The sequence below is a fragment of the Pezoporus occidentalis genome, unplaced genomic scaffold, assembly GCF_034315485.1.
Source record: "Pezoporus occidentalis ecotype Australia unplaced genomic scaffold, CSIRO_AGI_Poc_V1 ctg117, whole genome shotgun sequence".
In the NCBI taxonomy this organism is placed as follows: domain Eukaryota; kingdom Metazoa; phylum Chordata; class Aves; order Psittaciformes; family Psittacidae; genus Pezoporus; species Pezoporus occidentalis.
Window position 1 is genome coordinate 5,966,973 of NW_026912961.1, and position 26,324 is coordinate 5,993,296.

At 39.4% G+C, this 26,324-nt stretch overlaps 1 protein-coding gene across 5 annotated transcripts in view; it reads left to right on the forward strand.

The window, feature by feature from the left end:
• Window positions 1–283: 283 nt before the first annotated feature.
• The window catches only part of TMC1 (transmembrane channel like 1), a 58,193-nt gene continuing 32,152 nt past the window's right edge, over window positions 284–26,324 (forward strand). For 4 of the 5 annotated variants that reach the window (XM_062641091.1, XM_062641116.1, XM_062641100.1 and 1 more), the window contains exons 1-6: window positions 284–456; window positions 8,531–8,596; window positions 8,729–9,089; window positions 13,312–13,452; window positions 24,596–24,686; window positions 25,873–25,954. In XM_062641091.1, coding sequence (XP_062497075.1) covers window positions 417–456; window positions 8,531–8,596; window positions 8,729–9,089; window positions 13,312–13,452; window positions 24,596–24,686; window positions 25,873–25,954 — 781 coding nt within the window. In that variant the 5' untranslated portion in view covers window positions 284–416. The remainder of the gene's footprint in view (window positions 457–8,530; window positions 8,597–8,728; window positions 9,090–13,311; window positions 13,453–24,595; window positions 24,687–25,872; window positions 25,955–26,324) is intronic. The other variant, XM_062641109.1, reaches the window with a different exon arrangement.

A 26,324-nucleotide genomic window follows, 5' to 3' on the forward strand; every position in this document is an offset into this window, starting at 1 on the left:
TCCACATGCTGAAGTGTAGACCTGTACACAGCATCAGAGTGTGCCTGTGTGGACAATGTGGAGCATCCTTGCTCAGGAAGGCACTTAAAGCATTTAAACAGTGGTAGTCATAAGTAGATACACTGCGGGAGAGTTTTTTATTTTCTCCAGTAATAATCATAAAGAAAGTGAACCACTTCTTCCATTCTTTTGACCCTAGCATGCTAACTCTACATAGTAAACTAAACAGTCATGAAAGATTAATCACTTAGGAAATTAGTATCTTCTTATATTTCAGTCAGTGAAACTTCACCAGCGCCATCCGTTCAGTGACAGACAGGACGATGTTGATGTGGTACACTTTATCTTGATCCACTCAACCTTCAGCCGATCTCTTGTATAGGTGGCAGCTGGAGCAGCCCTGTGAAATAGTCACGATGCCTAAACATGAAAAGCCAAACGACACTGAAGAATATGGTAATTACAACTATAATTATGCATCTCAAGCACATATTTTCTGCATGTAGCTCAGCAGAATGAAGTTTTGTTTTCTTCTTGTTCTTTCTAATACAAAATCTCCTTTGCCACAATTCAGTATGTTTTTGTTCATAAACGTATTTTACTTGGCTTTTGAAAACAGCTTTGCTGTATGAGTTGACTAGTTGTAGAATGGCAGTGTGGCTTTCCACTGGTTAGGAAATGAAAAGACTACATTTGTAAGTACTTTTTAGGGAATATAAAGAATGCAAGGATTTGTCATGGTTTCTGTAAGCTGTACAAAGGTAATGTTTCCTTTTCTTATTGCTTTCAGTATTTGGTATGAAATGTCAAGCATTCTTCATAGTAAGATTTTCTATAGTAAGTATTTCTGTATTGATACTGCTCTGTTCTGTACATAAGAAGTGTTTTGAAGGATGATCATGCCTAATGGCTTATCCTGGCAAAGTCCAAGGCAGCTCTTTGATATAGTAAGTGCTTTCAGTTCTCATGGGCAATACTACTCAAAATATGGAACTTGTTCATACAGAATAGGCATGATCTTTCTCATCTTCAGCATGGAAGAGAATTGCCAGGGGCCTTATTCTAGACTGGTTTCTGCATTAGTTTATTAGGTCTTGCTAAGAAACAGGGCTGGTACTAAACATTGCTTTCCATATTTTTAATCCACTTTTGTAATAAGCAATAGTAATATAATGCTGTGACTTCCACAGAAAACATCAGAATGGACTGATTAGCATTTCAGCAAAAAGGCACTGAACATGTAGTTCATTTTAAGAGTCCATCCTGTTCTCTTTCCTTTTGTTGTCTGACCAACATCGTTGCTTTTCCTCCCCATGTTTTTCTGCAAGTCCCTTTCCTGACCAATTTAATTTTCAAGCTGTTCATGCTGATGTAGCTCATTTTAACATGAGAGAAACACAGAATTTAACGTTGCACAGCCAAAACACCTCCCAGCTTCAGCAGAATTTTTACCTGAGTAAGAAACAAAACTAATATAACCATAGAACATACGTATTTTTTCATTTTCTAATGAGTAAGTTCTTAGAATATCAAGGTTCTAAGTTTACCATAAATACCTGTCTTCTACTTACAGGTATCTAACTGACTTATCTTCTGTTCAGTGACTTTATTATCCATTCAAAGTATAGGTTAGCATTCCCATGGTGAACAAAAACCACATCTTTTAACTGGAGAAGGTTGGATCATGACCACTCTTTGACATATTTTGCTTGAAAATTTATCCTGTACTTAATTTGTAATAAAATATAACTATCTTAATGACTGTCATTTGGATATTTGGAGATGAGAACATGTGAGCAAATTCAAGACTCCATCTTGGTTTAAGACTTAAAAAACAGGAGCTCCATTGTAAGTAACTATGAGATGCTTTCAGAATGTGGTTCTCCATCCTCTTTTGATTTAAAATGTTACAAGTCCTGGAGTTAGCACAGAATCAGGTACAAATCTAGTAACAATTTCTTTACAGGAGGTTTTGCTTTGTTGTTGTTGATAGAAGGTCCTAAGGAATATTCTTGCAAAGAACGGAAGACAGTTGCAAAAACACAGTCTGAGAACATCCATTTTTGCTGTTTGATATCTGTAGCTCTAGTGAAGCCGAAGCCCTCATTTGGACAATATTATTGTTTCGTAGCATGTCTTCTGAAAATCTATGATAGTAGGAGATATATGATTCATTACTCTAAACTCATGGGTATGAATTCATTGTTCTAGGCATCTCCTACAGGAAAAGAAGACAGGGCACAAACCTTCTGAGCAGATGTTTAAAAGAGATCAGATGGAAAGTGCCTTTTGTCCTCTAAAAATAACAAAGAGAATATGTGGTGAGCTGGTCAGCTGTAGGTATCAACCTTAAAAGAGCTGTCTTCTCATGAGGTAGTCAAAAATACAATTGACTTTAGATTCATCAAGAATGCCACATTTGTATTGAACATAACCTGTTTTCTCCATATTAACATGTTCTTCCCGTGTTAACAGTACTATGAATGACTCACAATAAGATAAGTAAGTCAATTTTCAGAACATGAAAAGGTCAGATTGGTATGATTTAAGGCATTTCCACACTCCTCAAAATGCACTGGACACTTAATATTCTGATCCTAATTCTCGCAGTAAAGACCTGCAATGAAAATGAAAAATTGCCCACCAGCAGGCCATCTGTGTTCTGAAGATACAATGCAAACATGACTTCTCCTTTTTGTTTTATTATAGTAACCAATAGGTCCTTCAAGCTTGTCAAATCTCTAGTCTTGGGTACCACAAAGCACTACCTGGTTAGGTCTTTGTCTGGCACAGGTAGGGTTGTGGAGCTGCATCCATAGAGGTGATGTAAAACACAGTGGCCTGGAAATTTTTATGCAATGCTTTCCTGAAGGGGGGTGAAATAATGAGGGGATTCTCACTGAATTATCTTCCTCCTGTAACTTCTGTGGGTTTTATAAAAGCAAAATCAGATTTGGCCTAAAATTCTTGGACTGAATTGTGCAATAAAATTATTCATCCCTGAAGGGGAATTTTGCCTAAGAGAAGTCCTGACCCACAAACAGAAGCAACACTCAAACCTTATGGTGCGTAAATACAGCCCAGAAGTAAACTAAAGAGAAGAGGGTGTTATCAGATGATGTGCCCAATGCCAACCACAATGCCAACTTGATCTGTGCTAGCTCTATCTCTGTTGTTTTAGTAGAACATTTGTAATTTTTCCTTACCAGTGGAAAACAGATGAGAAATCTATGGATGTGAATTGAATGGATTCCATTTGTTCCCTATTGTCCCCATGTTAATTTTCAAACATTGACTGAGCTACAGTATGTTGGGGAAATTGTCCTTATTGGGAATCTACAGAGAGGGAATGTTTATTGTCCCACAGTCAACTTCTGGAAAATCTTTGGGTGTAGAAGTCTGCAGGCCACAGCATGTACATCAATACTAATGAGTCTTCCGAGGCACCAGTTGCTTTGTGACATTGTAGTATAAATATTTTGTCTACATTAGTATTTACAACCTTGCTAATTTAGGTGCAGAAAAGTAAGCACTCTATTTGCTAGTGTAAGTGTAACTGTATAGGAATTATTTTACTTCATAAATTCTTAGCTATTGCTGGACAGGATATTTTTTTTGGCACTGTGAATTTCATTGTAGTCCATTGGAAGAAAAAATTCAACATCAACTGAGAAAAAGATAGAAGAAAAATCAAGCATGCTCTGAAATACTAAGCATTCTGGTTGTTCTATAAATGTAATTTTTATTTGCAATTTCTGTGTGTCAAGTCCACTTCTCCTGTGCCTAATGTGGGCTGTCATTTTTCCCTGTGTTTGGAAATACTCTAAGAGGATGGGATCAGCATTGTTAAGGTCTTGAATCTTGGATCTTGAAGTCTGCACAAGTTCACTCTTGCCATAGATGTTCTTCAAGATCTTGGCATATTATTTCTTATATTATGTTACACAGCTGTTACTTCTAGTGGCATTTATCCTCACAGAAGTGTCACATGTTTACATGATCAGAAAGAATAGTATGAAAATATATGTAAATACCTAGACTTGAAAATTACACAACTCTTCCTGCTCCTTTTGAGTAGTACTTCACATGCATTCATTGTCTAATAAGGTTTTGTGTTACTGACATACCTACCTGTTGGACAATCAGTTTATTAGCTGTCTATGCTAATGCCTTTCTGGCACTGAAAAAATTCCAGCATGTTCTAGACCAGGGGAAGGCACAGTAATTGCCATCAAAGCTCTATCTGCATATGATTCAGTTCATTGGCTTGGCAATTAATTAATAAAATAAAAATTAATTTTATATCATATATAAAAAGTCTGAATGCATTTTTTGACTTTCAGATTACTTTGCATATTACTGATTTGTGTTTTGTTTTTTTTTTTTAAGACTCCAGCACACAGAATTGCTTAGCAGCTGCCAGTTTTACACAGTAGTAATGTGAGCAGTAGTATGACAACGGTGGGCCATATTTTACTGGGTAGTTACAAGAATCATTATTCCTCTCACAGTGAAAAGTTGAGGAAACTATGTCAGTGTAAAACAAGTTTAAAAAAATTCCAGAACATGAAATCTGAATAATACACTGTGATAAGTGGTATACAAACAACCTGGGAAAACAAGGTAAGGTTAAAACAGCACCCACAGTCTGCTAAATGGACACCTCATGTAGTGAAAACTCCTATGGTTTTGTACTTTTTTTTCTGGCCTTAATTGCCAACCAATATTTCAACATTTTGATCTTTCTACTGAGCTGTCTGATACTCTGTCTTCACTGCAGTCTGTGACTTACAGGTTAGTCCGAGCTCATATTCAGGACACCCTCCTTTAGTCTTGTTGACTCATTTGTGGCTATAGTCTAAAACATAAATAAGACTTCAGGTAAAACGATAGCTTACTCAGATTACACTTTCCCTGCCCTTAGTCTAGAAAGATGAGAAAGTTTCCCTTAAACTACTGTGGAAAAAAAAAAATCAGAAAGTGATTGGGTTTCCTAGAGCATAAACAGTTATGGACTATAGATCCAAATATGCTTAATGATATATGTGTCATTAGGGCAGGATAATGTATCCTGGAATATATAACTACTGAGCAATGGTTGCTCTGGGTCACATAAACTCAAGTTAGCTGACTCAAAGCCGAATAATCTGATACTAGCCCTATGAATATTGATACCATGAAGAAATGGGGTCCTATCAACCCTTTTCTGGTACAAGAAGTACCAGTATCAGTACCAGTACAAAGTACCAGTGCTTTAGTGAGGCTTACTTCATTTTAGAAGATTCACTGAATTTTTGATAACTGGGATCACATGAAGATCTGTTTAAAAAAATAGAAGTCATGTATGTCAGCCTAAAAGGATCTTATGTATTGACGATTTTATTCCTGCAACAGAGACTGCACATTCTTATTTTGACAAACCAGAGCATGAAAAGTGATCATCAGTTTTTTTATAGGATGATAATACAGTGCCTGAGGAATGCACTTCGCACTGTACTGTTTCTCTGCATTATGGTTTATAGAAGATTTAAATTTAGTGCTAAACAGCATGAATTGTAATTTGTGTATCACTGAAATGCTTCTCCAGTAATTCAGTAAGACAGGGTTTGCCACAAGTACCTAAAGTGCTGAGTTATGAGCTGCCTAGCCTCTTGCCTTCCTATGTAGCTCACATGAATGCATGCATATTCACTATGCAGAATAGACCTTACGGATGTTAAAACTCCTTCAACCCCCTCATAAGTGATTTTGTTCCTCCTTGGTGGGATAGCACCTGCTACTATCACAGCTGACACAAGGGAAAAACATTTTACCCTGAGCTTCAGCTTTTATCCTAGTGACACAGCTCATGACACAGAGTATGAGAAAACTGGAAGAGCCCTCCTTGGCTTCCAGCTTCTTTTAAAAACAAATACTAGGACAATGCTTTCTCAGTCATAGCTCAAGACTTGGGAGGGTTCTCTTCTGTGAATACAGCAGAATATGCACAGAACTCTAATATTCTTTATATCTACATGTTTCATCTCTATGTGAGCATGAGGCTGTGGAGGCTGGAATGTTTTAAACCTCGGTTTGGAGTTATAATTTCAAATTTTTGCAGAAATAGTTTTGAAGCTGCCCTTGTGCTTGTTTAGTCTGTCTGTAGTACCCCCCCTCTTCTGGCTGCCTGATTCCATGTAATCACTGGTTGTGTTTTCTACTGGTCATGGCTGTTTTGTGGCAATATATACTTCCATTTGATTTTATGCTACTTCTTAATTTCTTCAAAAGCTTCTTCAATATGAACCTCAGCATTTAAGTGAAAAAAAAAGACATAAACATATGAAGTCTCTTTTCAGATACACTCCCCTCTAGTATTGTTCAGTATTTTCTTCAAGCAGCCTGAAATCTAATTAGTTTACCTGAAATGTCAGATATATTTCCCTTATGCTATTAGAATTAATTAAACCCCAGCAGCTCCCTTCTTCCCTGCTTAAGTAACTGTTTCATAGCCCATTGTCACTTTCACTGTTATGTCAATAAGAGGTCTGCTGAACTAGGATAACACTTTTCACTGCTAATGCCTGTTTCAGTACATACGATGAATCTGCAGCTGTTTGCTTGTTATATGACCTCATCAGAATCTGCAGTGAGGCCAATCTTATACCACTGAAGTTCTTTCCCAGGAATTTCTGTTTGGCTGGAGGAGATCAGCAACAGCATTAGTTACAATAAAAGACCATGCCCTATTGTTGCATGCAAAGTATATTTTTAGAAGTGTCTTTCTTCATCTTTGCAAGCTTTCAATAGCGACGTAATGATCTTTGTCAAATGGAGATCCTGTTACTTTCAGCAGCAGAAGGCATATGTCCAGACAGAACAAAGAAACACTTATTTTCACATTCCACTGATGATATTCAAGGGTAATATCTTTGCACAGTGTTAAAAAATTATTGTGCAGACACTGTAGAAATTGTGGAAAATGTAATTACAATGAAATGTTTTGTGCAGGGAATTTAGACTCCTGACATATATCCCAGTTTTAAAATGGATGCCAAATTCTGGATATTAACCCTTTGCCCATTATTGCACATAGTGAAACAAGACCCTAGATTTCTTCTTTTTTTGCATCCTTAGGTATTGTACTGTTTTTTTTTTTTTTTTGATACTAGGTAAAGCTAAGAAGTTGTGCCTCAATATTTATCTAGCAATTTCTAGATAAATCAATTTGTGTATAAATTTTTGATGAATCATTAGGGCTAGTAACATTTATAAAAGGAACTAGGGAGCTAGGGTGGAGAGAGAATATAAAGAAAAAATAAAAAGTATTACATGAGCAAAGAAGGAAGATAACTGTAATTTCTTCTTGCCTGAAAAATGCAACTGTAGAGCTCATGACATGTCACCTCACCTGTCTTACAGAGGGAAAATTAGACAACTTACATCTGGAATATACATGGTATAAAGGAGTGGAATGACAGCTGCCTTTTTCTATCCATAGTAATACTTAATAGTCTTCTTATTACCCTCCTTTTCTACCATATATTTCTATGTCATCCACTGATACATCAAGAACTGTCACACATGTATAAGCTCAAAGACACCTCAAGAGAGCCTATTAGCTGCTGGCTTCTCAGGTATTAGTTAGATTGCTTATGAAGAAACATTGCTGGTGAATACTAATAGCAGTTTCCATTGTGTTGTGTTCAATATTTGCAGAATTAACTAAATATTATGAGGCATTTAGTGTATATGAAAGAGGGGAGTACTTTTTGAATTGGATACCTTCCTGGTTTTTGATGGATGGCAGAGACATCTCAACTCATTGAGACTGAAAAACTTCAGCAAGAGATCTACCAAATCAAAGATGTTTCTGAGCAGAAATACTACTTGCTTCTGTTAATAGGCTCTCTAGAGACTCCAATGTTTTTATCATCTTCTGAGTGGTAGACCAGGACTGTGGTACAGCATACGAGTGACCTGGGGTCAACTTTTGTCACTGTGCTTAGGGATTTGGTTGCTGGAACTGAGAGTAAGTGTTCTTCTTCTGGGACTGAGCTCTTCAGCCATGCTGCCACTATGAAGCTTCATGCTGTTCAGTCTGTCAAATCAGAAAATGATTCTTTTAATCTTCTTTAATATCAGATAGTGCTTATCTTTCATATGCTCAAGAAAATCTCTGAGAATTGTCTGAAAAGCATTTTAATTTTCCTTGTTCTTTTACCAAATTGTAGGATATTGTGCTTCTTTTTGAAGGTCTTCCTGCCCTGCATATTTTTTCCACAAAATGGAGATTGTCATGACATTACATTGGATCTTACTTATTTGGGTGCTGAAGGAATGTGCAACTATTATTTCTGCCTTCATCTTATTTTTTGAAAACTATGTTTTTGAAAACTATGTTTTTGAAAACCATGTTCCAAAAAACTGGGTTTGTGAAATGGTGTAAGGGAGTACAAATGTGGTAATTGCCAAGAATGTCTTGAAAACCCTGCATTCCTAATGACTGATCCACACTTCACATGCACTGGCCTTTGTTTTCACTCCACAGTGGGCAGTGATGTTGACAATGAAGAAGGGAGTGCAGCTGAGAATGAAGAAAATGTCAAAGTAACAGGTCTGTAATGCTGATTACTTTGTAAGGCCATACTCAGATGTTTTCTGATTATCTGCAGGAATGAAGGAGGTGGAAAGGTCTCCTTCTAACATATTGCCCTCTCTCATGTGTTTTTTTTCCCCTCCATCACAGATAAAGGAGGGAAGAGAGCAACACCGAGAACCAGAAGGGGACATGCTAGAGTGAGAGCCAGGTGTGGTGGTGAGGAGGATGATGATGATGAAGATGGTACAAGGAGAGCTGGGCATCGCAGGCACAGAAACCGTAGAGGACGGGGACGAGCAGCTAGAAATGAGGGCAGCGACTCTGAAGGAGACCCTACCAGGAAGAACCAGGCAAATGAGAAAACCAAAGAAGATGATGCAGAGGAAGATGAGAAAGGGGGTAAAAGTGGGAAAGGCAAAGAGAAGAAACAGGACAAAAAGTCTGATAAGAAAGGGAAAAAAGAGAAGGCCAACAAGAAAAAAAAAGACAAAAAGAAATCAGGATCTGGGTAATTCAATATTTTTTTTTTTAAATGTAAGACCATAGTTATCTTACAGGAAACCTCCTTTCATTTATAGCTGTGAAATACCTGTGGTCAGTATGACTCCCTTACTCATTATAGCCCAGTTAGAGCTGGACAGATACTTTTTTTCTTTCTGCAGTGAAGAAATGCTGGCTGAATGGAAATGGAAAGTTCCCACAAATCCATATCCACTTCAGTAGAATGAAGTCAGGGTCACAGGTCCAGGGTGTGACCGCAGGAAATGACAAGCCCGGCCCTTCTGTGTCTTCTGATACCCTGAGGATTAGGTCAAATCTGGACATGTGGAATAGGAACTCAAGCCAGGGTCACCCTTATTATAGTTAAATATCCTAAGTTTATGAGCAGTTCTCTGTAGAATACATGTGAAAATAAAAGAGGAGAGAAGCAAATGACAGAAAGATGTGACAACAGGTAAGACCCCTCCTGCTTTTCCCTTTCATCAAAACTAAAATTCCCCAACACCCAAGATGATAAACCTGCAAATACCCAAGGTCTAGTTTTATTTCCAATATAGAACTAAAATCTTAACACTTTTCACAACATGAAGTTCTTTTTTCGCAGTCAGGTTTGAGTCAGCTCTATATAAAAAGATCAGTCAGTTGCCAGCACCTATAATAAATGCTCAGAGCAATGTAGAGTTATTCCAGCCGCTCAGCTGGAGCTCGGCTCAGATGCCTCTATACAAATGCCCGTAGCATGGGGAACAAACAAGAGGAATTAGAGATGTGTGCACGTCCATGGGGTATGATATAATAGGCATCACAGAAACATGGTGGGATGGCTCCTATGACTGGGATGTTGGCATGGAAGGTTGCGGGCTCTTTAGAAAACACAGGCCTGGCAGGTGGGGAGGGGGAGTTGCCCTTTATGTTAGGGATAGGCTGGAGAGTGTGGAAGTCTGTCTGGGGACAGGTGAGCAGTCCACAGAGAGTTTGTGGGTCAGGTTTAAAGGGAATATAGCTATGGGAGACATTACTGTGGAGATCTGTTACAGACCACCTGATCAAGGAGAACCTGCGGTTGAAGCACTCCATAGACAGATAGGAAAAGCCTCACACTCGCAGGCCCTTGTTTTCATGGGTGACTTCAACCACCCTGACATCTGTTGGAAGGATGGTACGGCCCAGAACAAACAATCCAGGAGGTTCCTCGATTGGAAGACAACTTCCTTCTGCAAGTAACAGAGGAGCCGACAAGGAGAGGTGGCATGCTTGACCTCGTGCTCACCAACAGGGAAGGGCTGGTTGGAAATGTGGTGCTCCAGGGCAGCCTTGGATGCAGCGATCACGGGATGCTCAAATTTGGGATCCTCAGGACAGTGAGAAGAGCGTGCAGCAAGCTCACTGCCCTGGACTTCAAAAGAGCAGACTTTGGCCTCTTCAGGAACCTGCTTAGTAAGGTTCCATGGGATACAGCCCTAGAGGGCAGGGGGGCCCAAGACTCTTGGTTGATATTCAAGGATCACCTGCTACAAGCTCAGAATTGTTGCATCCCAACTAGAAGGAAGTGCAGCAGGAGGGCCAGGAGACCTCCTTGGATGGATAAGGAGCTGCTGAGGAAAATTCAAATGAAAAAAGAGGCTTATAAAAAGTGTAAGCAAGGATGAGCGGCCTGGGAAGAGTACAGGGATGTTGTCTGGGAAGCTAGGGACCAGGTTAGGAAAGCTAAGGCCCAGTTAGAATTAAACTTAGCTAGGGATGTTAAGGATAACAGGAAGGGATTCTACAGGTACGTAGCAAATAAAAAACAGACTAGGGAGAAGGCAGGCCCTGTCAGGAAGCTCTTGGGAGAACTGGCTACCCTGGATTTGGAGAAGGCTGAGGTTCTGAATGACTTCTTTACCTCGGTCTTCACTGGCAAAGGCTCTGACCACACCACCCAAGTCTTGAAGGCAGACGCAGGGACTGTGAGAATGAAGACCTTGGGCCCACTGTAAGAGAGGATCTGGTTCAAGACCATCTTAAGAACCTGAACGTGCACAAGTCCATGGGACCTGATGAAATCCATCCATGGGTCCTGAAGGAGCTGGCAAATGAAGTTGCTAAGCCGCTGGCCAACATTTTTGAGAAATCATGGCAGTCAGGTGAAGTTCCCGATGACTGGAAAAAGGGAAATATAACCCCCATTTTCAAGAAGGGGAAAATGAATGACCCGGGGAATTACAGACCAATCAGTCTCACCTCTGTGCCTGGCAAAATCTTGGAGCAGATTCTCCTGGAAGGCACGCTAAGGCACATGAAAACCAACAAGGTGCTTGGTGACAGCCAGCATGGCTTCACTAAGGGGAAATCCTGCCTGACCAATTTGGTGGCCTTCTATGATGGGGCTATGGAACTGATGGACAGGGGTAGAGCAGTTGATGTCATCTACCTGGACTTGTACAAAGCGTTCGACACTGTCCCACACGACATCCTCGTCTCTAAATTGGAGAGACACCAGTTTGATAGATGGACCACTCGGTGGATAAAGAACTGGCTGGATGGCCGCACACAAAGAGTTGTGGTCAATGGCTCAATGTCCGGCTGGAGACCAGTAACGAGTGGTGTCCCTCAGGGATCGGTGTTGGGACCGGTCTTTAACATCTTTGTCGCTGACATGGACAGTGGGATTGATTGCTGATGACACCAAGCTGTGTGGTTCGGTTGATACGCTGAAGGGAAGGAATGCCATCCAGAGGGACCTCGGATGGGCTGATGCCAACGTCATGAAGTTTAACCATGCCAAGTGCAAGGTCCTACACCTGGGTGGGAGCAATCCCAGGCACAGCTACAGGTTGGGCAGAGAAGAGATTCAGAGCAGCCTTGTGGAGAAGGACTTGGGCGTGTTGGTTGATGAGAAAATGAACATGAGCAGGCAGTGTGGGCTTGCAGCCCTGAAAGCCAACCATATCCTGGGCTGCATCAAAAGGTGCGTGACCAGCAGGTCGAAGGAGGTGATCCTGCCCCTCTACTCTGCTCTCGTGAGACCTCACCTGCAGTATTGTGTGCAGTTCTGGTGTCCTCAACATAAAAACGACATGGAACTGTTGGAACAAGTCCAGAGGAGGGCCATGAGGATGACCAGAGGACTGGAGCACCTCCCGTATGAAGATAGGCTGAGAAAGTTGGGGCTGTTCAGCCTGGAGAAGAGAAGGCTGCGTGGAGACCTCATAGCCGCCTTCCAGTATCTGAAGGGGGCCTATAGGGATGCTGGGGAGGAACTCTTCATTAGGAACTGTAGTGACAGGACAAGGGGTAATGGGTTAAAACTTAAAGAGAGGAAGTTTAGATTGGATATAAGGAGGAAATTCTTTCCTGTTAGGGTGGTGAGGCACTGGAATGGGTTGCCCAGGGAGGCTGTGATTGCTCCATCCCTGGCAGTGTTCAAGACCAGGTTGGATGAAGCCTTGGGTGAGATGGTTTAGTGTGAGGTGTCCCTGCCCAAGGCAGGGGGGTTGGAACTAGATGATCTTAAGGTCCTTTCCAACCCTAACTATTGATTCTATGATTCTGTGATGGCTGTCAGCTTTTTTAGGACAGGAAATTAGAGTCTAATAATTTCCTTTTTATCATTCTTCTGTTTGCTTGTGTAAGAAGAGGAAACTGGTGCATGGAGAAGTTCAGATTACAAGCACAACACATCTGGAGATGCCAAATACTATTATGTCTGCTTACCTTGAGTGGTAGGACACATCACAGCCTTGCTGCTACTTGGCTTTGAATCCTTCCCATCTCTGAAATGCTACTGCCTTGATCAGTTGATGGGCTTCATCAGGTGTTTAAACTTGTCTTTGCTGTGGTTGTGATGTCTCTTTTCTCTCTTGTGGCACACTGCAGTGGGATGAGCAAATTCATTTTTATGGCCACAGTCAAGTTTCCTCACTTGACTAAATTTAGGTTGGACTCTTAGGAGCCTGGTTAATCCTGAAGGAACAATCGGTGGCTGTCAGACACTTCCGCTGGAGCCCTGCCCACTCTCCATGGGATGCTCTGGGTGTAGTGCTGGTTCAGCGGTAGCTCTGCACTTTGTGTGTGGGCTTTGCCTTTCATACTGAAATTAACAAGTCTAAGTGAACTGTGTCCTCCCCCCTGTGAAGCAGTGAAGGCATTTGTCTAGGTCTTTAAGAAGAATTAACACCAAGCTTCTGTGAATACTTCTGTCCTTTCTGAGTTTTGGTGATGTTTTTTCTTCTTGCATTTGTTTGAAGCTCTGATTCTGACTCTGAAGAGGAACCAATTACAGAGGAGGAATTGGCCAAGTTGAAAGAAGAGGTAGAAGAAAAAAAGAAACTAATCGCCACACTACGAAACAAGCCATGGAAGATGAAAAAGAAGTTGTCTGTCCTGAAGTACGTTTTGATTACTGTAATGAGTATCTGCCATCTTGCTTTGCACTTTGCACTGTTTTTTTTAACTTTTAGGGTTTTTTTAGACGTACTTATACTTTAGGCAAAGTTATAATTAACTTCAAACCATCTCTAATCTCTCTTTCCCGCTGTGTGCTTTCACAGAAAGTGGAAGTAAATGGCATTGCAGATCAGGGCTTTCTTGTCTCTGTAAACCTGAAATGAGATATGAAAAACATAAATATTTTTCCTTTTTAAGTTTCCATTACACCACCCTGTAAAATCTTTCATTTTTCTTCAGTTAGGTAAAAATAGGTAAATTCTTCCATGAATAAATTTAATATCTTATTCAAGAAAAATGATGCTATTTCAGGAATACCTCAACATTACTGGGGCAGAAAGAGAGGATTTATATTTCTTTTTTAACTTTTCGGAAAGAAAAACAGATTATTTTTTTTTTTTGACTTACAAAAAACCAAACTAATTGGAAAATGATTAAAATGATCTCATGCGTTTTAATGTATGCCACACACAGAACTGTATTTTGCCCTAGCAAACCTATCACTCTATTTTTTTTCTAAGGCTAAAAATTAAGTTTTCATTTACAGTTACATTTCCAGCAAATAGAGGTAACTGGGTAAACACAGAGAACTTTATTCTTTTGCCAAAACTGCCAAAATTCTTTGTTTGCTCCTCCGTTTTGAATAACTCATTCGCTGCAATACATAGTTCAAGGGCAATCAAAAGAGACTTCTGGGCCTTGGTTGGTAACAGAGGTTGGAGCAGAGACAATTTTTCCCTCTGTCCTTCCAGTTGTGGGTAGTAATATTGGAAGAGCCAGATGGATCCAGTCGATTAATACATGGGTCCATGGCTGGTGTTGTGTTATGATCTGCATGGCACCAGGACTGCTGGTGTTAAATGGAATTCTTCTCTCTCAAAGAGGGAAGAAAGTCTTTGCTCATGAGCTAATGGGGTTGATTGGCAGAGCTTTAAACTAGACTTGAAGGAGGAAGTGGATAACATCAGGCTTGCCCATTACAAATGAGGGGACAATGCACCAAGGTTTGAGAGATGGGGTGCTGTGAGGGCCCTCAGCCTATTGCTCTGTGATATGCTGGGTGCACTGGAGCCCACTTGAAGTCCTACAGATAGGAGCTAGGGTTTTTTTGAGGTAGTAAGAACAACATGGAAGCACAAGGGAAATAATTGAAAGGATTTAAGTGTTCCTTATTGTTTTCATTATTATTTATTGTTATTGTTATTTTTGTTGTAATTATTATGTTCCTCTAAAAAGATGACATGGCTGATAGCCCAGGTGAAGTGCCTCTTCACTAATGCACACAGCATGGGCTACAAACAGAAGGAACTGGAAGCCACTGTGCTGCTATGACTAGTTGCAATTGCTAAAATTTGGTGGGACGAATCCCATGACTGTACCACTGCTATCAATGGCTACAAGCTGTTCAGAAGAGATAGGTGAGGCAGGAGGAATGGAGAGATTGCCCTCTGTGTCGAGCAATGGGTAGATTTTGAAGAACTCTCTGATGAGTAGCCATAAACTGGTTGAAAACTTATGGGAAAAAATTATACACCAAACTGACAAAGGGGACCTTGTAATTGGCAGTTACTACAGGCTGCTGATCAAGGGGAGCCTATTGACAAAGCCTTCTTATTCCAGTTGCAGGAGGCATCATGCTTGCAGGCTCTTATCCTGCTGAGAAACTTCACTAACACCCAGTATCTATACAGGCTGGTGGATGGAGGGATTGAGAATAGCCCTGCGGAGGAGGACTTGGGTGTACTTGTGGATAAAGAACTAGACATGAGCTACCAGTGCATGCTCACAGCTCAGAAAGCCAACCATGTCCTGGGCTGCATAGAAAGAGGCATGGCCAGCAGGTAGAGAGAGATGATTCTCCCACTCTGCTCTGGTGAGACCCCAGTTGGAGTACTACATCCAGCTCTGGGGCCCCCACATAAGAAGGGCATACACTTGCTGGAGAGGGTCCAGAGGAGGGCCACAAAAATTTTCAGATCTGGAACACCTCTCCCATGAAGAGAGAAAGACTGAGAGAGCTGAGTTTTTTATCTTGGAAAAGAGAAAGTTCTTCTAGCAATCCTCAGCGAATGCTACACCTCTCTACTTTTTTCTTCTCTGAGGTGGGCTTTAAACCAGTGGTGAATTTTCAAACTCCTACCCTTGTTGTCTGCCTTTTTATCTTAATGATTTCTTTGTTCATATTCAGGGCAGAGTGGGCCTTGTACATTCAGCATGGGCAGCAACTGTACCGAAGAGTCCATTAGTCTAGCAACTTTTAAATTCTTATATTTTAAGAAATCTAGCCTGGAAACTAGACAAGCGTTCTGCTTCATTTGCTGACATTAGAAGATTTGTTTTAGTAAACAAGATGCATCAATGTGTTCTTACAGCAGTTTGCAAAAATGTGGGTTTTTTTAATCCTTTGCTACAGCCCTCTCTAAAGAAGGCCAGGAAGCATAATATCAGCTGATTTGTCCTAGAAAAATGTGTATTCCAAAAGCAAGTTACAGTTCTTCAGATCAGTTTAATTGTTTTGAATCTACTTTAAGTAACTTAAGAATTACATTTGTTACTATGTTTCTCTGTCAAATAAGATTTCAAAAATAGTCACTTTTTATTCCAGGCAATTTTATTTAGAGTGTTGCAGTTCTGACAGAGTCCTGCATATCTCAGCAGAGGAAACACATAAATTCAGCAAACACCTGGAATGAAAAAATAGAAGCTAAAACCCAATATTTGGTGACATTTTTAAACCTGAGTGCTGAGAATTAGGCCTTTAAATCTGTGTTTAGCATCTTAAATGAAAATAAAGGAATTAGAAAGCACTCAGAACTTTTAAAAAGTCGAACCCCATCATTTACATACCAAAATAAAATCACAGACTGATTTTTCTAGGGTCCTGTTTATGTAATTGGCTCTCTCTAGTCTAACTTCAACTAAGCTGCAATGTAACCTGGTGTTACTATACTGCTTAAAATAAGAAGCAATATCTAATCAATGGATGTGCTTTTATGACTGTAGTTGCAGAAGTGCCTACATCAGGACTTTTCAGGGTATCTGTGTATTTGTTTTGTATTTTAGCAAGACATATAAGATTTATAACAGAATCATTAGTGGGATTGGCATTATTCTTGTACCTGTGGAAAATGGACAAACTTTGCCTTAAAGTCCTTAAACTTGTAAATCAATAATGTGACTTTTGAGTACCCTTATATGAGCATCTCTTCTTGTTGAAACTTTCGGTCAACATTTATTATTAGCAAATATTTCTTTGTCACCCACTTCTTCCTCTGTGCAGGATTTAGAGTATTATGGGATATGGGGGAAAAAAGAAACCTATCTATCTTCTTAGAGATAGAACAAGAAGTCTCCCTATTTTTTTGTCTTCCAGTTTCCACAATAGAGACATACTTAATTGGAGATTTCTTCACAGCATTATGAGAAATATCCTTTATTGTGCCAAAACCAACTACCATGTTTATTCTGTATTAGCACATACTTTTTCTGAGAATGAAAAAAAATGTTTTCCCAGGAATGCTCAAGGATCTGTTATATATTTGTGACAAAATAAGACAAATATATATATATATACTTTTTCATATCATGGGTTGATTAGGACTTTTCATTCTCCATCCTTTTATGCTCCATTCCTGGCAGTGTTCAAGGCCAGGTTGGACAGAGCCTTGGGTGACATGGTTTAGTGTTAGGAGGGGAGCTGGAACTGGATGATCTTAAGGTCCTTTCCAGCCCTAGCTATTCTATGGTTCTATGTTTCTATGATTCTAAATATTATTTTTTTTTTGTTTTAAAGAAATGTTGATTTGTCAGAGCCCTCCCGTATTTTGGGGTAAAGATTTAATTTCCACTAATTTTTATAAGAAATTGATAAGTAATTATAGGGTAGGAAAGATTATTTGTATTTGGCTCTAGTGACCACTTGGTAAAATAGTTAAACTTTTCCTTCAATCTTTGTTCTTAAAATGCATGAATGAATGATAACTTTAGAACACAGATGCAGAACTATATGATCTCTATAAAATGCCTTCTGTCAAGACCTAGCTTAAATGGCATTCTTAATAGAGCTGCATTGGCAAATTAGTTCAGCTCTCATTTCTAATTTATATCCCTGTGTCTTGAAAGATGCATTTCAAACAGCCCCTGATTATTCTCTGAAGAACCATAGCTGAAGACATGGCTCTGATGCAGAATGTTCCTCTGCAGTTTGAAGCTGAACTGTACTGGCACTGTCAGACTCTCACCTCACCTTGAGGTCTGATCTTTACAGGTTTGGAGATGTGAAAAAAGTGAGGAACAAGCCCTGAAAAGGTGTTATGCAGGCAACTGCATCACCATTCTCTCAACCCTGAAGAAACAGAGGTTAGACTGTGGGATGGGGACATAGTGGTCTGTGCTGGTGAGAGCATAGATTTACTTGCAGTCCAGATGTTTCCTCTTTTCTAAGACTAATATTCCTGTTCAGAAAGGTTTTCTTGTTCTCTTCATTTTTTTCCTACTGGTTTAATGGTTGGTGAGTACTGCTGTTGTGCCTTTTCAAAGGGAGATAATTTTTCCTCTTGATGCTGCCTACTCACGCAGCCTTTTGGCCAGGACAAAATAACCTGAAGATCCATTAGATGATAATGACTATCAATCATTACTTACAACGTTGAGATTTAGAATGGGGAGTAAACTGTTGAAAATATTTTTGGATTACAAAAAGGCACAAAAAATAAAACTCATGGGCACTGCTTCAACTGTTGAAATTGGAAAACCTCCAGGGAAAGATATCCTAATTTACCTCTGAGGGTTTGATTTTTGGGGACTGCATCCCTGTCTGCTCATTCTCTTGGTCAGGTTTTGCACAGGTGTGAAGGAAAGGAAAGGTTTAAAAGCTGTGCTACTGTGTTTGGCTCTGCTATGCATATTTCACCCCCCTTGTTAGTGCGTGTACCTGTTTGGATAGCCAAAGTTTTGTGCTATAGAATAGCAAAGGCTGTTAACAACTATGTAGTTTATATCCACCAGCAAAGCCTGTTATGTTACTATATAATCAGAGACTTGAACACAAGTCCAGAAATGTACCCATAGTGGTCTTACTTTAAAGCCAGTTAACAAACTATCACAACAAGTAAAATGACAATATAAAAATTAAAAAGGCAGTCAAATATCAAGGTTAGGCTTTCTAAAGGACTTCCAATTAAATACAGATTTAAAGAGAGCCATGACAAATTTTTGGCTTTTTCTAAGAAAAAGAGTAAAGAGCAGAGTAGTCTTCGCTTCATCTGCCAGGGAGAGAATATAGTGTGCAGTTTTTCAGTACTTAGCATCATTTATTTCATTACATGACTTAAGATTACCCATCAAAACAGATGAATTGGAAAAGAAGTATTTTAAAGTATATATACAAAACCCAATGATACATAAGGTACATGTGTGGGATGGTGGAAATTTCTCATCTTTGGATGCCCTCTTTGTATTACAGTGAATCAGTATTTTATCTCTCTTACTATGGACATACTGGATGTTCTGGAGGCCAGCTGGGTATTAAATAACACCATAATTTGCCCATTACTATCACTGAATTGCTTTTCAAGTGAGCTGTGCCTGCCAACAGTTGTTTTGCAGTCAGTTTTTAGCCAATCTTTTTAAGAGTTGGAGAAGTCCCGGGTAATCAATATTAATAAGACATTTCTTTTAAATGAGTTTTTGGATCTTGGAGACTGAAACCTTCCTGAACTGTTACTGAAAAATGTGAGCAATCCACTTGAATTCTATTCATTAGCAACAACCTCTAAGAGCTGTAATGCATCCTCCCTCTGCAACACTGAAGTGCCCATAGCACTGTACACCTAACACTCTGGGAGCTGTAACTCCACACCTGGTATTAATAATTAACTCTGCCTTCTCTGTGACAATAATGCCTGACCCCATGCAACATTTATTAGTTCCTTGTGTCTGTAATTCAATTAATAAGGTTTCTCAGAAGCTTCTTTAAATTCACGGTTAGCTAACAGGGCACACTTTGGCCTGTCTTGTGATATAGATAATTTACCTATAACACATGATACCAGTGATTACAAAGCTCAGTTTTGTCGCTCTGTGTTGGTTTTGACACGTCCTCATGTTAGTGAAGTTTCATTACTTCCAAATAGGTATACATAGACATGTATGTGGTTTTGGTTGTTGCAATTTCTAAAATAGTTCTGTGGGTTCAGAACTACTTTTTATTGCTTGATCATTCTTCCTGTCTTCACATTTTATTTTTAAATGGAGAAATGGAGGAACGGATAAAGTGTGTCAAAAGTCTGCAGGCATGTACAAACAGAAGTCTTTCAGGGAGGTAGTTTAGAATTCAAGTTAGAAACCTGAATTAAGTAACATGTTGAATTATATTTAACAAAAAAACCCACGTGTGACAGACACTGAAAGGACATTGTAGGCCTGTTCCTTGGCTGAATCATGCCAGGTTGTTCCTGAACTTTTAAATCCAGGAAGTTTAAGAAGTCAGGGAAAGGTCTCCTTACCCTACAAATCAGAGGTCAGGAGTAACACAGTGGGACTAACCTGCTGCAGAGCTGGTGAGGGAAGAAAAGCTGAGGGTGTGAGGGAAAACGTGTTCTGTTTGATGGCTCAGCATTACCTGGTAGTTATGGTTTCTGTATTCCTTCCTTGCACGTAACTGCACACATTACTGCCCCATTACCCGTAGGCCCTTTTCCAAGCTCTGCTTCTGCAGTGAATTTGCTTTTCAGGTATTTCTGAACTCTGGGGGGACTTTTTCATTTCAGGATCAAGTTGTTATTGAGATTTGCATTTAACTACCAATTAAGTAAGATCTTTAAGTCATGCAAATCTTCATGAATACAGTTAACAGGCTGCTGTGGGGCACTTAATAACTCCTCTGTACATTTGCACGTGGTGGGTTTCCCTTGTAAGACTTACTCTCTCTAAATGAATGGTATGGAAATGCTATTTAGAATGTTAACTGGTAAAATCCACTGCACATCCAAAGAAAAGGTGCTTGTAAAACATCAGATGTAACTTGATGTCATTTGTTCCAAGAGTGGAAGAAGGCTTACACTCTTTTCTTTCAGAAAATGCTTTTTTAAAAATAATTTCTTTGAACTGCATAATAATCATAGAATCGTAGAACCATTTAGGTTTGAAAGGATCCATAAGATTATCTAGCCTAGCCTGTAACCTGACACTGCCAAGTCCACCACTAAGCTACATCCCTAAACACCACATCCACACATCTTTTAAGTTCCTTTAGGGATGGTCACTCAGCCACTTCTCTGGGAAGCCTGTACCAATGCTGGACAACCCTCCTGGTGAAGAAGTTTTTCATAATATCCAATATTTATAATATCCAATCCCCTGGCACAACTTGAGGCTGTTTGCTCTTGTCCTGTCACTTGTAACTCGGAAGAAGAGACAAACATCTGCATCAGGACAACCTCCTTTCAGGTAGTTGTAGAGAGCAGTACGGTCCCCCTGAGCCTCCTCTTCTCCAGACTAAACACCCCCAGTTCCCTCAGCTGTTCCTCATCAGACTTGTTCTCCAAACCCTTCACCAGCTTCATTGCCCTTCTCTGGACCCTCTCCAGCATCTCAATGTCTCTATTTTAGTGAGGGGCCCAGAACTGAACACAGGATTCGAGGTGTAGCCTCATCAGTGCCAAGTACAGGGGGATGATCACTGCCCTGGCCATGCTTGCCGCACTATTTCTGATACAGGCCAGGATGCTGTTGGCATTCTTGGCTGCCTGGGCACAAGCCGGCTCATGTTCAGCTCTATCAGTTAACACCCCCAGGTCCTTTTCCTTTGAGCAGCTTTCCAGCCACTCTTCCCAAGCCTGTAGCTTTGCGTGGGGTTGTTGTGGCCCAAGTGCAGGACCCAGCACTTTGCCTTGTTGTAACTCATACCACTGGCCACAGCGCACTGATCCAGCCTGTCCAGATCCCTCTGCAGAGCCTTCCTCTCCTCCAGCAGATCAACCTCCAACAGCCACCACTCCCAGTATGTAAATTTACTGAGCGTGTACTCGGTCCTCTTGTCCAGAGCATTGATAAAAATGTTTTCAATAGAACTGGTCCCAGTACTGAGCCTTGGGGAACACCACTTGTGACCATCTGCCAACTGGATTTAATTCCATTCATCACACCATTCAGGCCAAATAACATGTGTTACTTTTTATTAACTATGCAATGATTTTTGCATTATTATGTGATGATTTTGGCTATTACTTCACAAAAAAGGGAAATATTAATAGGCAGGTTTTAACGCATTTTTGAAAGCTAATGCATGTTTAAAATACGCTTTATTGTAAAAAATGCAATTAGTCAAAACCCCACAGTATATTGTAACTAGACTAGAACATAAATACAAGATAAACGTAAAACTAAATAATACTACAAGTCCAGTTTTATAGAACAAATTTATAAGCACTGGAAAGCCATATCTGAAAAAAATGAAAGGGGTTGCTTCATACTTTTTTCACGAAACATTAAAGTAGCTTCACAAATATTGTGCATGCATGGATCCAACTGGTTTTGTGCTCTGATCTTGCATATGTAACTCAGTCAGCTGCGTAGTATCAGTTTCAGATCATTGTCTGGTTTGTCTGTGCTGCAATGATGAACTCAGTCCAATGAAGACCAATGAAGTGAAAATCTGAGAAAAACAGATTGTAAAGCAGTTTAGGGGCAGTTTATAACAGTTCTGTACCCAGCACACATTGTAGCAGGCAGTGTTGAGGAAGAAGAGATTCAGGGAGAAAGGAAACCTTAGCCACTGGCAAAATAAGACTCAGGGAAGCATTCAGGAGGGTTAGCAGCATTAAACCTGGAGATCCAGATCACCTTGTTCAAAAAGCAATGTTTTGGTTTGTCGTTGAGAAAAGTCTTAAATAGTGCTAAAAGTGGTGAAGTGAAAGGTTGCTTGATGGAGAGTCCAGGAGGTAGAGAGGAAGAAGAAATACTGCTTTTTGCAAAAAACTGTGTGAAAAGACATTTCGAACAAATGAACAGAAGCCTTGGATTAAGAGTTAGAAATAAATCTTTCTATGTTTTCCAGTGTAGAACGTTCCATTTTGCTCTGTTTTGGCTTAATTTTATAGCAGAACATGTTTGTGGAGAATTTCTGTGTTCAGCTATAGGTGCAAAATATGTTCATATCTGCTACAGAGGACTTTTTATGTTAATGATTATTTTCATACTATCCCTTACATTTCCAATTTACTTCTACTCTAAAAAAAAGAAACAAAACCAAAGCAACAACAAACAAAATGACAAAACAACCCCCCCAAAACCAGCCAAACAAAAATCCCTGTGATTTGAAATCCTCATATTCTGCTGTGTAACATCAAGTGATTAGTGACCGAAAGCAGAGGTTTTCTGCAGCTCTGGAGGCTTTCATTTCAGTAATTTTTCATAAACAAGCTGAAGTGCTTGAATTACCTAGTGACAGAAGTGGTAGTGGGAAGTTTTCCTCTTAAATCCAGAATACAATATGCTTCCTTGGGAAGCAGGTACATTTCCAGTTTATTGATTCTGGCTGCTTTTACGGTATTGCTCCAGCACTGAGTGCGGAGTTTATGAGGAAGCTGCCATCTGCTGCTAGGACTGCCTCATATCTCCTGACAGTGCAACAAGATTTTAATTCCCAAGGACATGGATTTAAAAGGGACTCTTGGGCACTGGAACAGTCTGTTTCCTCTGATTTATTTGAGGGGGGCTGAAATTTAAAGTTGAATTTTATTTTGAGAATCAGAATGGAAGAATGAGATGTGAAGGCTGAGCCAGAAAATCTTTCAAAGGCTCAATTTATGGAAAATAAAGAAGGCTCAGTCAGTGACAAAGTTAGCTAAAGTACAGAAAGATCAGACTCCAAAATCCAGAACACAAATATGATCCAGAAAAGCAGAACTGCGAATAAGGGATCTAGAGCATTAAAAAGACACTGACTTGGTCCCTGAGGAACACTTTGAAGAAGTGGTGAATAGGTGTAATGCGTGGCTGGGTGTTTTTTTTTTTTTTTAAATAATCTGAATTTGCCTTATACCACAGGAAAAAAAAAAAAAGAGTGATTGGATTGGGATACATTTCGTTGTGTGTAGTTTTTGCTTCTGCCAACCTTTGTCTTTAAAGAAGGAAAGGGAATCTCAGGTGCTGGGAAAATGCATGCTGAACTCCTGGGGAGGTCAGGTTAACTGGCACTGATCCTAACGCCTCACCATCTGGGTTTAGGTGTGAGCACTTGGAAGGTGAGAGTGCTCAGAGGGCTGTCAAGTGTGGAAAGCTCTCAAAGAGTGAAAGCTAAATACAGTAGCTCAATTTTGCAGTCTTGGGAAGTGTAGAAACAAAAAGCCATTTGGAGCCTTGTTACTGTGTGCAAAAGAGACTGGTGCAGTGGGTGTCTAGTGGGGAAAGATTTTGGTAGGTCTTCAAATGGTAGTATGAAGATCGCCTCAAATATTTCTAGTTACTAAAAATACATAGTATTTTAAAAGATGATTTTTAACCATCTTTTAAAAAATCATAGTTAAGATTTTTAACTATGAGTTAAGGGAAATTATGACACAGGTAATAGCCTTCTTCATACATAATTTTAATTCTCCTTTATCACAACTATGCAACCATTCTGAAACGCACAGGAACCAAGACGTTAATGTATACGTATTTCCAAAATAAAAACTGAAAATAAATTTTGCTTAGATAGCCCAACAACAATTTATATTAGGTGGAAGCAGGAGGAATAATAGTTTGTGAGTGGCACATATGAGCAGCAGCTGAACCGCAAAAGAAAGTCACTATGACTAAAAATATTTGACAACGTTAATTGGATATAGGCAATTCTCAGAGGTCCAAATGAATTTGTTTGAGAGCAGATTACTGAAGTTGCGTGTTCTGTTTGCACTACATATAATTCTTCTGTGAAGTACAAAATCTCAGCCTTGTTCTTTGCAAACCTTACTAAGGGAACAAAATTTTACAAAACTCTTTGAGGAGTTAGAACACATAAAAAATTACATTGATGCATCAGAGACAATATGAAATTTACCGTAGCATCATCTATATCTTCCTTTTGGTTTCATTTTCCAGGGAAGCCCAGCTTTTTGTTGAAAAGTTTGAAGGTGCTCTTGGAAAAGGAAAAGGAAAAAAATTCTATGCATACAAAGTGATGATGACCAAGGTAAATTTATTATTTCACTAACTGCATGTAATGCAAACGGGGAGCCTTTTGTCCATTATTGCCATATATACCCACCTACATAAACAGAATTCCTTGTCTTTCTTTGCATTTTGACACTTTTATTTCCACTGCTCTTGCATGAAAATATTTCTAATGCAAACTCACCATTTGATTGAGGCTTGATTTTAGAATAATTTGCAAGAGTTTAATATCTTGTGAATTTCTCTTGATATATATTGGTTTTTTTTGCGTGGGTTGAATCCAAAGCTCAGTCTCTCCCTTGGGACAACCTTCTTATTGTGTCTTTTTGCCCTACAGCAAAAAAGTGTCTTTTTGCCCTGCAGCAAAAGTGCTGTAGGCATCTCCACTGAGCTAAGGCTCCAGGGCTACATATATTCTAGGAAGTAATATGGCGCTGTAGGATTGTGACTGAAAGGCTGAACAGCGGTTGCTGAGGATCCAATGTTTGCACGATACGTATTCTGGCAGGTCTCTCTTACAAATAAGTTTTATGCTCTAACACTGCTATACAATGCAAATCTAAGTGTGGTAAATAAGGATGGTTTGGGAGATTTGCTTCAAAAGCACACTCTTGCCCCAAACTAAAATGCTTATGTAGAATGATGCTAAGAATATTTGGTAAGGTTACTTGCTACAGAGAGGTTTACCCTCAGTTAGACTGGACTTTCTGCAAACATCACAGACTCAAGCATCTGCTGAGTCACGTCTCATAAACATTAATGTTCACAAAAAATAGTGAGGCTTTCAAACTCAGCTGGGCACAAGAAGCTCTATTACAGAAGTTACACTTATCTAATAGATAAATTATTGTGTAGAATAATTGTAATTAAACCACACAGTTTGAGCTCCAGATCTGAATTTTGAATAGCACAGGAAATAAATCAAATTCTCAGAAAAAATTCTTAAAAAAAAAAAAAAAGAATGGAATGAAAAGTAGAGGTTATTTAATCATTTTTCTTGTGGAAGAGAGAGGGATTCACACAAAGCCTGTAGGAGACATATTCAGAACAAACGAAAGAAGATGGTTCTTCATAAGCTAGCGCTTCTATTGCAGTGGGCTCTGTCAAAGGATATTGTGAATGATTAAGGGGTTACGTTATCTCAAGGGAAACAGCATCTGGGCACTGAGATAATGGTTGTCTTTTCTATCTGTGACCCATTTCAGAAGTGGATGAAATTTCAGAGAGATTTTGAGAATTTTAAGACAGCCTGCATACCCTGGGAAATGAAAATTAAGGAGATTGAAAGTAAGTACTTAAGGAAGGTAATAAAGAATAGTATCTAGGATCATATTCCTGATGCATGTAAAAATGGCAAGTTACTTATCAATACTTTAGAAATAAAGGTCTGTATTCAATGTATAGTATAAGCTCGAGTATTTAATTTTTCTTAACATTTATTGAGCTAGATATTATAGCTAGTTGAAAATTTCCTTGAGCGAATGTTTATCAATTTACAGATAAAAATCTTGAATACAGTTTAGCAGCCAGTGGTGAAGTTAATCCCTGAAAATGGAAGTAGGATTTAGATATTGCCTACCTTCATTTTATTTTGTGTGCATTTATACTATAATTATTTCTGTGATATTTTTTCATCATCTTGAGCCTTATGCAAATG